The sequence below is a fragment of the Nannobrachium achirus genome, assembly GCF_963921795.1.
Source record: "Nannobrachium achirus genome assembly, chromosome: 19".
NCBI classification, from domain to species: domain Eukaryota; kingdom Metazoa; phylum Chordata; class Actinopteri; order Myctophiformes; family Myctophidae; genus Nannobrachium; species Nannobrachium achirus.
In genome coordinates, this window is record NC_137826.1 from 26714431 (window position 1) to 26728499 (window position 14069).

The following is a 14069-nucleotide window of genomic DNA, read 5'->3' on the forward strand; positions in this document are numbered from 1 at the left end:
AAAAAATCTCATGAAATTAAAATAATTCTTAAAAAAGTATTCTGTTAGAGTCATTAACCCTCTAAGGCCCACGGTTGTAATATTACAACGTTTGTATTTTATCCAAAAAAAGGTTTAAATCATTTTATTTTAGCTCCCCCTACCACCTAAACACCACCATTGGATTCTATTGTTTAGTATTACAATGCCATTGGCCACAATATTTGCATATAAATACCCCCCACAGGGGCTGACATTCACACCCGCCACACCCGCTGAAATTCCAGAGTTTTGACGAACAACATCTCACTTTTTCATGGAAGCTATACCTCACAAAAACATAAGTAAAATGCCTGTACTATTTTTTTTGGTGATCATTAGAATGTCTAGAACATGTACATATGTTATTATTGTGAAAAATATCCCCCATATGTAAATTAGAGCATGATTTATGATTTTTGATTTATGGCTATAAAATCTTACAAAAACATTTTTTTTAAAAAAACATTACATTTTCCTCTGATTAAGACTCCTACAACACCATCTGATTTTTTTCAATTTTTTATTTCAAGTATTTCTTAATGCGGGCCTTAGAGGGTTAAGCACTAAAGCCCTTTCTTAAGTTAACATCTATGAGTTTAATAAAACCTATGCCCTTTGCTTGGCCCATGGATGTCTCCGAGAAATAAACACATTTGCGTTATTGCATTTCTTCTAAATTCAAGAAATTGCCCTGAAAGATTAAATGTTATCTCTAGAGCAACCATATCATTTCTATTCCGCAGTGATCCAATATGCTATTCAAGTTCATTTCAAGCTTTATTGGGTTGGCAGCGGTTAAAGCGATTAACATTTCTCTTCATAAAAAAATCATTAGTATGGCTAAAAACAAAATCCAGCTTAGTCGGTTCTGTTATTGACCAGAATTATTTCTTGAAGATGAAGACATATCTGGATGAAAATATAAGTACTAGGAACGGAGCAACAGTCTGTCCTAGCCCGATCCTGGTCCCTGACATTTCTGGATAACTGTTACACAACGCTTTGCGTGGGGTGTGTAATAGCTTTCTTTGCATTTCTTTGTTGTATGTGGCTGGCTGGGCCAGCCAAAGCCTTTTAGGCTTATTTTGTCCCCGAATGAGAGAGTTAATTATTTTGGATTCAACTTTTGACATTGTGGCAGAAGTTAGGCACGATGTTTGGCAAACCATTCTTTTCTTCTAACTGTTGACTGTCCTCATTTGAAATACTACACGTCACAAAGACTTTCTACTTTCACCTTGTTGTCCATGCTTCATTACCCTGCTGTACCACAGGGGGGCAGTGAAAGAGGTTTGCCTCCCATATTTTTAGGGTTTGTACCCAGTGGTGTGATATGGATTTTAGAAGTGTGGGTCCTCTAAATTCATGACGTCATGCGCGCACGCTGTTTTTATTGTTAATTAGTGTGTGCATATAGGCGCGCGTGCGTGCAACAAAATAAGTGCGAGTCCATGGCATATCTCACCCCTGTTTGTACCTGAGTAGGCACTCCCAGCAGCGGGGTGTCCGGGGACGGGCAGGGTGTTAGACGTCAGTGGTGGCGGTGGGGGCAGAGCCGCTGGCGGCGCAAACATATTGGGGTGGTGATGATGATGTGGGTGCGGCGAGGACTGCAGGGCAGAGGGGAATCCGTGGGGAGGGTTCTGGTTAGCTGCCAGCGGCAGGGGGAAGCCGGAGCCTGCTGTGGCGGCTGGCGGAGGAGGCTGGTGGTGGGGGAGGTGCAGGGAGGGGACGGGAGGCCCGTGGGGCTTATTGCCGCCTGGGGTGCTGCTCCGACTGCTACTGTGAACGCGGAAGAAAAGAGAAAAGAAAGAGAGAAATGAGACAGGTTAAGCCAGGCGTGATCAGTTGAGATTTACACTTGCTCCACCACGTTGCCTTGTTCTCCATCTGTTCCAGCATCCAATCCCCAATACAGTGTTTTCACACCTCAACTGTCCTCCATTCGCATGCACGCACAAACATGTGCACATGCACACACACACAGTCACACACACAGTCACACACACGCACGCACACACACACACACACGCACACGCACACACACACACACACACACACACACACACACACACACACACCACACACACACACACACACACACACCATCCTCTAGAGCTTGGAGAATCCAGGGCATACAAGATGCACACAGGAAAAAACAACAACAAAAAAAAAAAAATCCCACCACATTCTTAACACCCTCAGATGCAAATAACCACCGCTGGCAAACATAACAGAAAGAGCATCTGTCTTTGAACACAACTCTCGCTTAAACACTTCTTCCCGAGCCAGGTATCACACATGTGCACAGGAAATGGAAATGGAAATGTGCGAGCAAACAGTCTTTTGTAGTGTGTGTGTGTGTGTGTGTGTGTGTGTGTGTGTGTGTGTGTGCGTGCGTGTGTGTTTTCCCTCGGGCTAGTCAGAGAAAGCTCTGCGTCTCCCACAATCCTTATGCTAAGCCCAAAAGCTCATTTGCAGTGCTCCTGCTCTGTCGTGGGCCCAACCCGTGATTATTCACAGTGGGTGCCCAGCCCTGCTGGCGTGCTGGCACACACACAGGGGCCTGGCACTGAGAAAGGCGAGGAGCGCCAGCTCCCAAGAGCCTCGGAGGCAAAGCTGCTGTTGGGAGTCTGTAAGCCCAGCGTGAGCAATCCTGAAACCCGGAATTAATGGAGAGATAGAGCTCAGCCAAGCCTCGGTGCTTGACTGCAGATAGGACACAACAGATTAAACATAGCCCTAAATCTCTCCCATTGTTGAGACTTCTTGCATTAAGGGTTGTGCGTACATACCGTATGATGAGCATTTTTTTGTACGCCAATTGGGACTAAATTTAAAGGTGCCCGTAGCATGTATAGTTTCAAAAACGTGAAAAATTAAGAAATTAACAAAACACTTTTTTTTGTTACTCGACTCTACAATGGCGACTTCTGGTTGTCCTTTATAACATCATTTAGAAGAGATGGAGGCAGACATCTTGGTAAGAAGCTTCGCGAGGCGTTGTGTGCTTGTAGATTGGCTATTTTCACTAGTTTTGTGTGACAGTCTTGTATGATGAAGCAGGGCTTTAAAAAAAACATACAAATTTTAAACTTGGAGATACAAGGTTTCTGCCCGACAGTGACGATATAGATAGAGTTGTTTGCTTTAGTTAGATGGGATAGTAGAGAGAGAGGAAACTGTGGGCAGACCGGGGGAATTACTTTCAACACAGATCTCCAGCCCAAATCAAAGCAGAGATGTTAAGATTATGGTCAACACACCTTCTAGTCAGCTACTGGTGCAACCCACCTACTACATACAGTACATGTTTGTTTAATGTGGATTAAAAGAGAAATGGAATCCAGGGATACACATGGAGTCTGTACTCCATAAGTACAAATAGTCCATTAGGAACAAAAAAAGTGTGAAGTGAGCGGTGCTATTTATGAGTTAATTTCACTAAGCTTCCCGCGAAGCTTGACCAATGTGTGACCCTGGCCTGGGCGGGCATTCAACACATTTTGAGTGCTTTGTGCCAAGATGTAGGCCAGATGTAGGCCAGGCTTCATAGCCCGGACAAAGCCAGATGTTGGAGCTTAGCTCCTTCCAGGAGCACGGCTCAAAAAGTGAGACAATACAGGTTTTACTTTTGATTAAACAATGATATTGACGTCGTCTTTGGCTGTCGGAGCTGGAGGCCGTACTCAACCCAGTTGACAATGTGGGTGGTTAATGAATCACAGGCACTTAGCGCTCAGTGTGAGTAGCCCTCCTCCTTCTAACAATCAGTGCTACTGTTTGGCTCTGGGACTTTCAGCTTTCCCAGCTAGCAATTTACATACTGATAAGGCATCATGCATGCTTTGAGCTCAAGAGATGCTGTAGTATTTTCAAGTGCATTTGAATATGGAGGTTTTGTCTGGCCCTGTACTGCACTACAAAACCAACAACAACAAAAGAATATGATTTTCTTTTTTTACTAAAAGCTTCCCCACATACAGCAAAAATTTGAATATTTTCAGACCCAAAGCTGGTGGTCTACAAGTACATTTGTGAGATAAAAAAGAACATGGGTTCAACTTCTTACCTGTGGCCGTTGAGATTGAGGCCGTTATAGGCAGACAGGGGCCGGGGGTGGCAGCGTGAGGGGGGCCGATGAGGCCCTGCCTGGCTGGGATGCTGTTGGTGAGGGTTGTGGGCCGGTAAGGCAGGGGACGGCGTGTGTGGGTGCAAGTTGGGCGTCGGCGGAGGCCGGGGGTGGGACAGCGGTTCGGGTTGGTGCTGGGGCCGGGGAGGGGGGGCCGATGAGGGCTCTTGACCCTGGGCGAGAGGCAGGGCTGCAGGTGTCTGAGGCCTAGGGGGAGCCTCTGAACGCAGGGGCAAGTGGGCCGAGGACTGAGCCTGGGTCTGGAGGAGAATGTGGCCGTTGGTCTGGTTCCGACGAGGGGGAGAGGGCAGGGTTAAGGGGGCCGATGTCTGCGGTGGGGGCAGCGGTAAGGACGGGGCAGCTGGATGGACCTGGAGGGGCAGGGGCTGCTGCTTGGGGGTGCTGGCCGCAGGGGGCGGGGGCTCTCTGCAGCTCTCCTGGCTCCTTTCCTGACTGCGCTCTAGGCCTGACACCTTAAGGAGGCTCGGGCCGTGAGGCTCCTGGGTGCCATTGGTGGAGAGCACATCAATGCCGAAATCTGGGGAGAAGAGAAGAGAAGTCGATATGAAAACCTGTCACCAATAACCATTCTTAAGACTGCTCATTTTGGTAGTTAATTTGAAGCATAAGGGATAGAAATCTGTGAAACGCAGATTTCGCTGATTTCCACTAACGACTCAAGTGATTGTTATATACATGCCAAATGAAATGAATGCTATTGAAACATCCGCGTCAAGGCTCTCAGGAAACGTCAACATGTGTTCACATCAATACTGCAGGCGTCAGGCGCAGATGTTCAGCTCTTTGTGTTTGTGTGTGTGTGTGTGTGTGTGCGTGCGTGCGTGCGTGCGTGCGTGTAATGAGCTTGTTCCTCCGTGAAAATGAAGACCGCAGATGAGCATTGTCTCCAACTCCAATAAGGATGCTGGTGGTGGTGTGCGTGTGTGTGTGTGTGTGTGTGTGTGTGTGTGTGTGTGTGTGTGTGTGTGTGTGTGTGTGTCTGTGTGTGTGTGTGTGTGTGTGTGTGTGTGTGTGTGTAAGAGAGAGAGAGTGTGATGGGTCTTTTGTAGACACATCTAATTACTATGTTTGCTGTCTTGCTTGGTGCATGTTGTTTGTTTGTGCACCATTGCTCTGTGTTGAGCGACAGCCTGACTACCTTATACACACACCGACACATCCTGGTCAGGGTAGCATCTGTGCCCATACAAACATCTACTCTATATTGTTACAGCTCAGCTAATATCATGAGCATCTCACATATCGTCACTGTCAGGTGGAAAGCTTGTATGACCAAAACCATTACTTTTCAGGAAATGGCTAAAAGAACCTGTGCGCCAATGGATCCAATGTAATTTAGTCACTCACAAGCTCTTGTCAATACTTTTCATTGGTTCAATAATTATAAAACCCACAGACAAATTTAACCACCTTCAATTTGCATGTGTGATAATTTGAAAAATGTTGCATGACACTCTTGTATGACAAAGTAGGGCATTCATTTAGATTTTTGCCAGACAGCGACGATATGCTCATGTTGCAGAGTAACAATTTCAAAAGTAAAGTCGTTATATCATAAATATAACAGACGTGTTTTGCAGATGCTTGGCTCAAATGGACATATATGTACGTAGAAAAACAAAACAGGATGGGGTCTGAAAGTGGTGTGGCTTTCCCTGTGGGCCTCTGAAGTCGTGCTGATGACATCATATTGATGACAACAGTTTTTCCCAAATATAGAAAGACCGCAGATCTGAAATGATCAATTTATAAAATGTGAAAAATATTTACAATCACGTGAAAACTGTTCAGGATTTACTTCCTTGGCCTAATGGCAGCATGCACAAGAAATGTGCCGCTTATCGTTATTGGTTCAGTGGTTTGTGAGATTAACAACGGACACACACAGACACACAAACTGGCACAGTGCCAGTGCCAGTCTAGAATGCTCAGCCCCTAGAAGGCACATCAGTACCTGTGCATCTTTCCCGTAATTCCAAGTGTCAAGTGAAGTCAGAAACAAGTTTATATAAGCAGTAGGTTTTATAATTATCGTTGTAATTGCTTACGGAAGACCCTAGCATTTTCCCCCCAAAATGCAAACCATCAAAAGTGAAATTTCAATTTGTTTAAAGTATCAGCCATTGTTACAGTAGCAAGTATTGCTTGGATCACACATGCTCACCTAGCCTGCAATGGAGAGAGAGATACTTAGGCTTGCTGTAGATGCCGAGTACTGACACATTGCACTGGTAAGATTCACTCTACACTTTTCTCATAATTTCTGCAGGTCAAACACCGCACACGCATTACTGTCCAATGACAGAACAGTATAAGAATAGCAACTGCACAATTTGTAACGCTTGTAGAATAATAAGCTAATAAGCTCCATCCAGAGTATTTCTCTCCAGTCAGCAGGGACCTCTTACAGAACAGAGTGCTCCGACATCAGCAGTCAGGTTGGCTGCTCGGCGCTGCAGAGGCAGAGAGGCTCATGGGGGATGACAGTGCATACATAAACTGTAATTAACTCACTCTGGGCCTCCGGGGATGGGACAGGAGTGGGAGCTCCTCCAGCCCCCAAGTGCAGTGGGATAAATCCTTTACTGGCAAAGAGCTCTAGATTGGGCCCCGATTCCCCCAGGCTAAAGCAGTAGCCAGCACTGCAGAGCTTGTATATCCTGGCAGGCTTGAGGTCTTTCACAGGGGCCCTTGCTATACCCTGCCCCCCTTTCTGGGACTGAGCCACTGCTAACCCCATTGGGGGTAGGAAACAGCTGAGCTAGCAGTAGCTGTATGGAAACCCCATCCATTAACATTAGAATGCTAAAAAGGGTATTAGTGGCCTCTGGCACATGTGACTTTGCACTTAAGGGTCATGGAAGGTAATGCCTAGTGCAAGATCACAATCGATATCTACAATAACAGCTATTGACTCCTGCTCTGGGTGGGAGAGCTGGCTGGGACATCTGCCAGCCTGAGAGGAGACAAAGGGCACGCTTTGCCAAATTGAAGTGTGTGTGTGTGTGTGTGTGTGTGTGTGTGTGTGTGTGTGTGTGTGTGTGTGTGTGTGTGTGTGTGTGTGTGTGTGTGTGTGTGTGTGTGTGTGTGTGCGCGTGCGTGTGTGTGTGTACGCGCGCGCGTGTGTGTGTGTGTGTGTGCCTGCTCTTAAGTCTGTTAATTGTCTCAGCGCAACCACACAGGAGGAACTGTGCACTCACTATGCCAGCGGAGAGGCTTCAATCTTCAAGGCTAACTAAACCGTACACGGAATCTGTAATCTCTTCCTTGGCAGCTGGTACACATGGCCTGTCTCGTTCCCTTCACACCCGTCGATGAACAATGCACAGAAGGCCGCGCAGCTCTTAAATCTGCACCGCCACGTCAATCTTCTCCACTTACGGACGCCTTTACCACTCGACAGAGGCTGCTGCTAGCAAACAACCCTGATATAACAGAGTAGAGGGGAAGGAGAAATCCCTAAATCTCCCAACAACCTACCTCCCCCCTGAGGTCCGTGGGCTTGTTTTTGAGAATGTGCTAACGCGCTAAAAAGAAGGTGTCTATTCTAGCCATAATGAAGACTCCAGGGTCGGGCGGAGTGCAAGAGAAAAGGAGAGAACTCCACTCCCATCTCTCTCTCTGTCCCACGGGGGTTCATTTGTCAGTCTCCTTCATCCCTGGAAACAAATAAACGCAACTCCTGCTTGTTTTCTCAAAGCATAGAGCCCCTACTTGCCCCCCCCTGCAACACATTTTTATTATTATTCTTGGTTTGTATCCTCAACACGGTGCATGGTAGCTATTCGAATATGGGGGATGAAGCCTGTTGGTAGTTTATGGGGGGCAAAGCCAGCGGCTGAATGGGAGCAAGGCTCTGCAGAAGGGATCAACTGGGTGTGTGTGTGCAGGAGAACCCTTCATTAAGGCTGGCTGTCAGGGGACCCAGCGAGGGGCTTAAAAGAACAACTCATTATCCCAGGGTGAGACCTCTCTCGCAGCTCACAGCGCATTAACGGCACACACTACCTTCCAGACCAATTTGACTTGCATCTTGTCGCGTGATTTAATATATACGACACAGATATACACTGAAACATGCAGTAGGGATTCAGTGCAGTCGGTGCAGATGCAATGCAAATCCCTGTATGATATATAACATATGAATGAAAAACCATACATTTATTTTACACATAATCAGTAAACATTTGCCATAGCAAAGTGCATCTGTTATGTCCAATACCAAATCATCCTCGACAGCCTATGTTTTAACTCATCATCCACTTACTGCATAGATGGACCATACCTTAGGTCAGTATTACAAAACTGAATTAGATACATATCAGCATTTTCATTAGTGGACATTAAGGCAAATCCCTAATTTAAATGTCAGTCTGTGTACAACTCTATAATAAGGGGTGAGAAATATAAGACAAGGTACATTAGTTTATATGGGGTTGAACATGAGCAGATTAATGTAGCATATTATATTTTAATGTGCTCACTTGATATAGCCTGGCCAATATAAATAATTAACAAGCAAGCATTAACAGCAACTTTTAAAAAGGGTTTCTGGCAGTCCAGCACAACAAGAAAAGCATTAGCTCCCACTCAACTGAGCTAAGCCAAAGGTACCCTGCCAATAATGTCTCTCCCCCACCTCCCTAATTCCTGGGGAAGAGAGGAAGGTCTGACAGTTGGGCCAGGAGATACCATGACAAATTGATGGCTACAGAGGCCTCCGGGACATCCCAAACCTTCAACCCTACCGTCACCCCTTCTCCCCATTCCTACTCAAAATAGCACCTTCACACATTCTTGACTCTCACACTCACTTATGGGATTGAATCCAGACAGGGGTCACATAGCTTCAATCACACAAAACCAACAAGCGAACGCATAGCAAGACCAGCCTGACAACCGAACCTTGGCTTGTGTTTAAGATAGATGCAGCAAGAAGAAGTGCAGTGCAAATGAGGCTAATGCCTAATTTATAGTCCGTCATACTACGGGTATCGGTGAGAGATCAGCATGGTCAAAGATAGGCCAGACGCCGGCCGGTGCATCAGAAGGGTGATCTTCACCCTACACTTTGACCCCTGCATTTAGCAGACTAGCTGGTTACACCAGGTGTAAATGTCAAATGTAGCGAAGTAAACGTAGAGCATAGCAAATTAGAGCCATTTCTTGAGGGTATAACATTGAATTATATTTTCCAAGTACACATTTAAAATCATAATGGCACTATAACCATTTTTGGCTCAGCTGTATTTGCATACCATTTGAGTGGTTGTGCAATACAAGAAACTATTGTCCTCAATTAGATTTGAAGATTGATCAGATGATGGCCTATTTTGTTAAAGATATTTGATTAATCAAAGTGATATTCCTTATTTGCCTAATGTTTGTTTGAGATTATTCTATGGTCACAACAAACTCATTCGGCAGTGGCTCAGGGGTAGAGTGGCCACTTGGCAACCGGAAGGTTCCCAGTTCGATCCCAGGCTCCACCAGAGTTACTGTCGAAGTGTCATTGAGCAAGGCGCTGAACACCTAATTGTTCCCGATGAGCAAGTTGGTGTATTGCATGGTTTCCTCTGCCATCGGTGTATGTATGTGCATAGGTGAATGTAACGCACAATCTCTGTAAATCGCCTTGGATAAAGGCGCTATATAAATGCACCATTTACCATTCTTTTGTTGAACTACAAAAAAACTGCCCCTTCCTACAGTACTTGAAATCTCCCCCCTCAGTGAGTAGTTTTACAGAGAAGTCATAACAAATGCGGAGGAACACACTATCCCTCCTAGGTCTGCACCCCGCTGAACAGGTGCCCTAATCAACCTTTAGTCACTAGTGCATCGACAGGTCACCCTCCCCGCCCGGCCTCCCACCCACGAACATGGCCAACACTGTTCACTGGAGGGCCCGGGCCAAGCCAGATGCCTAGTTTCCGCGGTGGTGGGCAGGAACTTCACCCCTGCACCACCCCAGCTATTCAATATCTTAACATTATCCAGGAGCCAAGGAGGAAGAATGTCTACAATCCCCGTGAAACTTAAATGACAGCTATAAAGTGTGGGCCGACATGGGTTAACGAAATGGAAGTGCTGACGGTGCATGACAGCTGTGCAACTGTTGAAAGCCTCCAGGAAACAGGTGCTTTAAGTCAGGAAGGGCTGGGGGCTGGGCCTGGAAACACTGTGCACTGGAGGTGGTGGAGGGTCAACCCTAAGAAAGCCATAGTGGATTCTGTTCCTCATGGATCCATATACACAACAGACTATGCAGATAATAGGTGGTTGATGCCAGCAAGTGTTTGTCCTATGTTGTGCCATGCTGTAACACACGTAAGTGTATCTGGATAGAGGATGATGGGAAGTGCAAATCTGAGAGCTCTGTCAAAGATGCTTCATTTAGGAAAATAGCCCAACCGTCGCTTCGCCACTAGAGGCAAAGTGGTACAATGGTCTCTTTCTCATGCAGAAACGGGAAGTAAAGGCCAGCTGTCTTGGGCACTGTGTACACACACACACACCCCTCCATTCCAATGTTCAATTTAGAAGGCCCAGAAAATGCTTTCTCTGAGTCACATTTACATTGCGGCAGCAGAGAGTGTACACTGATTTATTAATGCATCTATCTAGTCTATGATAGGACAAAAGAACCTACATTTTCACGGAGAAGCGCTGACAGGCCTAAATCCCTGTGCTCAGTGTGCTGTCTGTCACAGCTGACAGAGTCCTTCAAAGTAGCTCTCATTCTCGACGTCTCTCAGACTCTCCACGTTTCCCTTGCTCTGTCAGTTATTCTCCACCCACTCCCCCGGTTGTGCGGCAGTAAGCAAGATTCTGCCCAAGCCACTCACACATCACATCACTCTAGACTCTACCAGAGCTCTCTGGGCAACAGTTTCTCCACGATTCAGCCAACAGCACACTGCACCTTCTGAGAGCACAGTACAGGGTAGGGTCATAAGAAAAACATTGGTCAAACAACAAATAATAATTAATAAGTGATGTAGGGCTGCAGCAGTGCACTCTCACTTTGACATTTTAATCAAATTAATCAATTAACTGATTTTCAAAAATACCCAAACTAGCTAAGCTTGTAGTGTGGCACCATTGTACAATGAAGTATAAAACAGGGCTAAAGTGCTTAATCAGACTTAATTATACAAAATCAATTAAAATGTTTTCACTTGTTGATATTTAACTCATTCTGAGCCCCAGACATTAACGGATTATAATGTCCAAAGTGCCTCCTTCAGGTCCCATTCACTTGCGTTGTCTTATTTTGAAGGCCAGAAGTCCACACGCGAATCACTTCCGGTCTGACGTCATCTCGCGAATGGCACTAGATGAGTTAATTATTTACAAAAAAAATGTAAAATGAGCTTCAAGAGTTGGCACTCTGACAAGGTCACTCAGGGACAGGGAGGGACGCCACCAAACGCAGTACTTGGACACTCTGCTGGCGTGAGTAAAAATCAATAATGGCAGCCCTACAATCATGTGAGCCACTGAGTTTGCTGTCAAGCTTTCCAGCTCCTCTTCTAATCACGCTCATAAACAATGGCCGTGTTGTTTTGGGAGGCTACGTTCTCTCCCTTCATGTCACTCTTCCTCTCTGCACACTTATCCTCTGTCGAAAACAAAGAAATTCATAAATATACAGGGAGGCAGTATTTTTCTCAAGTAAGTTAAGTCAAATCAATTAAAGGACACATTGAGTGGAACAAAGCCTGCACAATGAGAATTCCATCTTGCATTTGTATGTCTGTGTAAACATTAATTATAATCAGTCTCCATCTCTGTGATGGGGTTTGGCAAGATTGAGCTCCTGCATTTTCAAATTCTCTCATAATGATTAAGGCCCTCAAAAGAACTGGCTGGATTATTCACTGAATGTTTTTTTCTATATATAATTTAGACACAACTTCACATTGTAAACATAAAATTATACAGCCAAATAAATACTGCCACAATTATGAAACAATGGGGGCACTTAGTTTCAGTCATATTCATATGTGTATGTTGAGCAAAAGAGTTTTCCATAGCCCTTGATGAACATAAATTAATACATGTTCAAATGATACAAGGCACAACTGAATCCCTAAAGATAGTCTTTGCCAAACCTCACTTAAATCCAATACGTGATTTGGCGCACTCTTCACTAATAACAATAAACAAGGCATCATTAACTCTAACAAAAGAGAAATAGCTCATAAGACACTCATTATCCTCAGTAAAGAAAGACAATCTTCACAGAAAATGTGGGGTGGACCTCTGATGTCACGCTCAAGTCACCATAACTCAGCCATAACCATTTAAGAGTTCCCGATGCCTCTACGCCCATGGCATCATGCGCAAACAAATCAGTCCACTCATAATGGGCACAAAAGGGGGCATGTCCATATCTTTTGTGCCCATTATGAGCGGACTGATTTGCCCATATACACATCATGTACGCATTGTCTTGAACCAGTTTAACATTTTGTTTGGATGTGGGAGAAAGAAATGTAGGCACTAAAGGTTTGATGAATAACAAACATTTTGTAAATCTCCACTTAAAACAAATGTGCACATAATTTGTTCTGTTCACAGTTCATTAAATCTGACCACAGGTTACTAAATCAGCCAAATATATACAGTATATATATTTCTTTTAAAGATTTCAGCTTCTATCCTTGGTCTGGAAACAGTTAGACCAAGCCGGGGGGAAAATAAACAAACATGAAAAACGTACTCCTCTATCTTCATATTTAGTTTGACAACAAAATTAGCCGTTGTAATTGAGCAGCAAGTGTTGACGATGGGCTGACCTCAGGAGTCGTGTAGAAAGCATATGTTCCCCACAGACCTCCTTGGTGAGGGAACGGGGCTTTGTTTATTTGTTCTTAATGAAGCCTGCAGCCGCGTTAATGGCAGACATCTTTAACAGATCTCTCCCACACAGAGGAAGAACAACAAACACCAGGCTGCTTTTCGCTCTTTCACGTTCGAGCATACACACACACACACACACACACACACGCACGCACGCACGCACACACGCACACACGCACACACACACACACACACACACACACACACAGACACACAGACACACAGAGAAAGAGAAGGCCCATAGTCCCTGTTCTGAGACCCACTGAGCTAATATACATCATAGAGTTATTTTTCTCTTTGTCCCCTCCTCCTCTGTGTTGCCTCTCTTCCTCTGGGTCAGAACCGAATACTCCAGAGAGTCTGAGCATCTCTCCAGCTCCTCTCCTCTCAGCAGGATGAGCTATTTCTCCAGAAGGACAGGCAGGGAAAACCCTGGAGTTCATATTAGTGGATGACATCTGAGCTCAACTCCCCCGTGTCTGGCTGAATGGTGTGTGTGTGTGTGTGTGTGTGTGTGTGTGTGTGTGTGTGTGTGTGCGCGTGCATGCGTGCACGTTCATGCGCACATTCATTAATGAGATTGTTTGTGAGGACAACCCTAATGCCCAAATACTCCTCTCTGCGGTACCAAACGTGGAGACAGCCCATGGCGCCAAAAAAGTCTGCATGTCTATCAGGGGATTTTCTTTTTCATGCTGCACCTTTCCCCGAGGCTTCAATACTGACATCTGTGGAGGAAGTAGTTTATCCTACAACTCCTGTCTGCTGTACTGAAAAGCTACAGGCTGATGAAATGTTTACAAATAGGATGGCACACAAGGCAGAAATCCCGAGATGACCACTTTTAGTTTTGAGTTGCCAAGTCCACTGGAAAGCTTAAAGCTTCATGTCGGTAACCTTAGCCGGGACCAGCGTTCACGCTGATCTCATAGCTAAAGCCCCCAGAGAATCCCTAGACTATTACCTCTCTTATCCCTCCCTTCCTCTGGTCTGAAGACTTTAACAGCGTTAGCTGCTCCAAGAGCAG

At 45.3% G+C, this 14069-nt stretch overlaps 1 protein-coding gene across 1 annotated transcript in view; it reads right to left on the reverse strand.

Moving 5' to 3' along the window:
* auts2a (activator of transcription and developmental regulator AUTS2 a) overlaps nucleotides 1-14069 on the reverse strand; it is a gene marked incomplete at both ends in the record, with an annotated part of 413417 nt that overhangs the window by 14665 nt on the left and 384683 nt on the right. The window contains 2 exons of the mRNA XM_080749358.1: nucleotides 1499-1803; nucleotides 4094-4691. Of these exons, the coding sequence (XP_080605484.1) occupies nucleotides 1499-1803; nucleotides 4094-4691 (903 nt within the window). The remainder of the gene's footprint in view (nucleotides 1-1498; nucleotides 1804-4093; nucleotides 4692-14069) is intronic.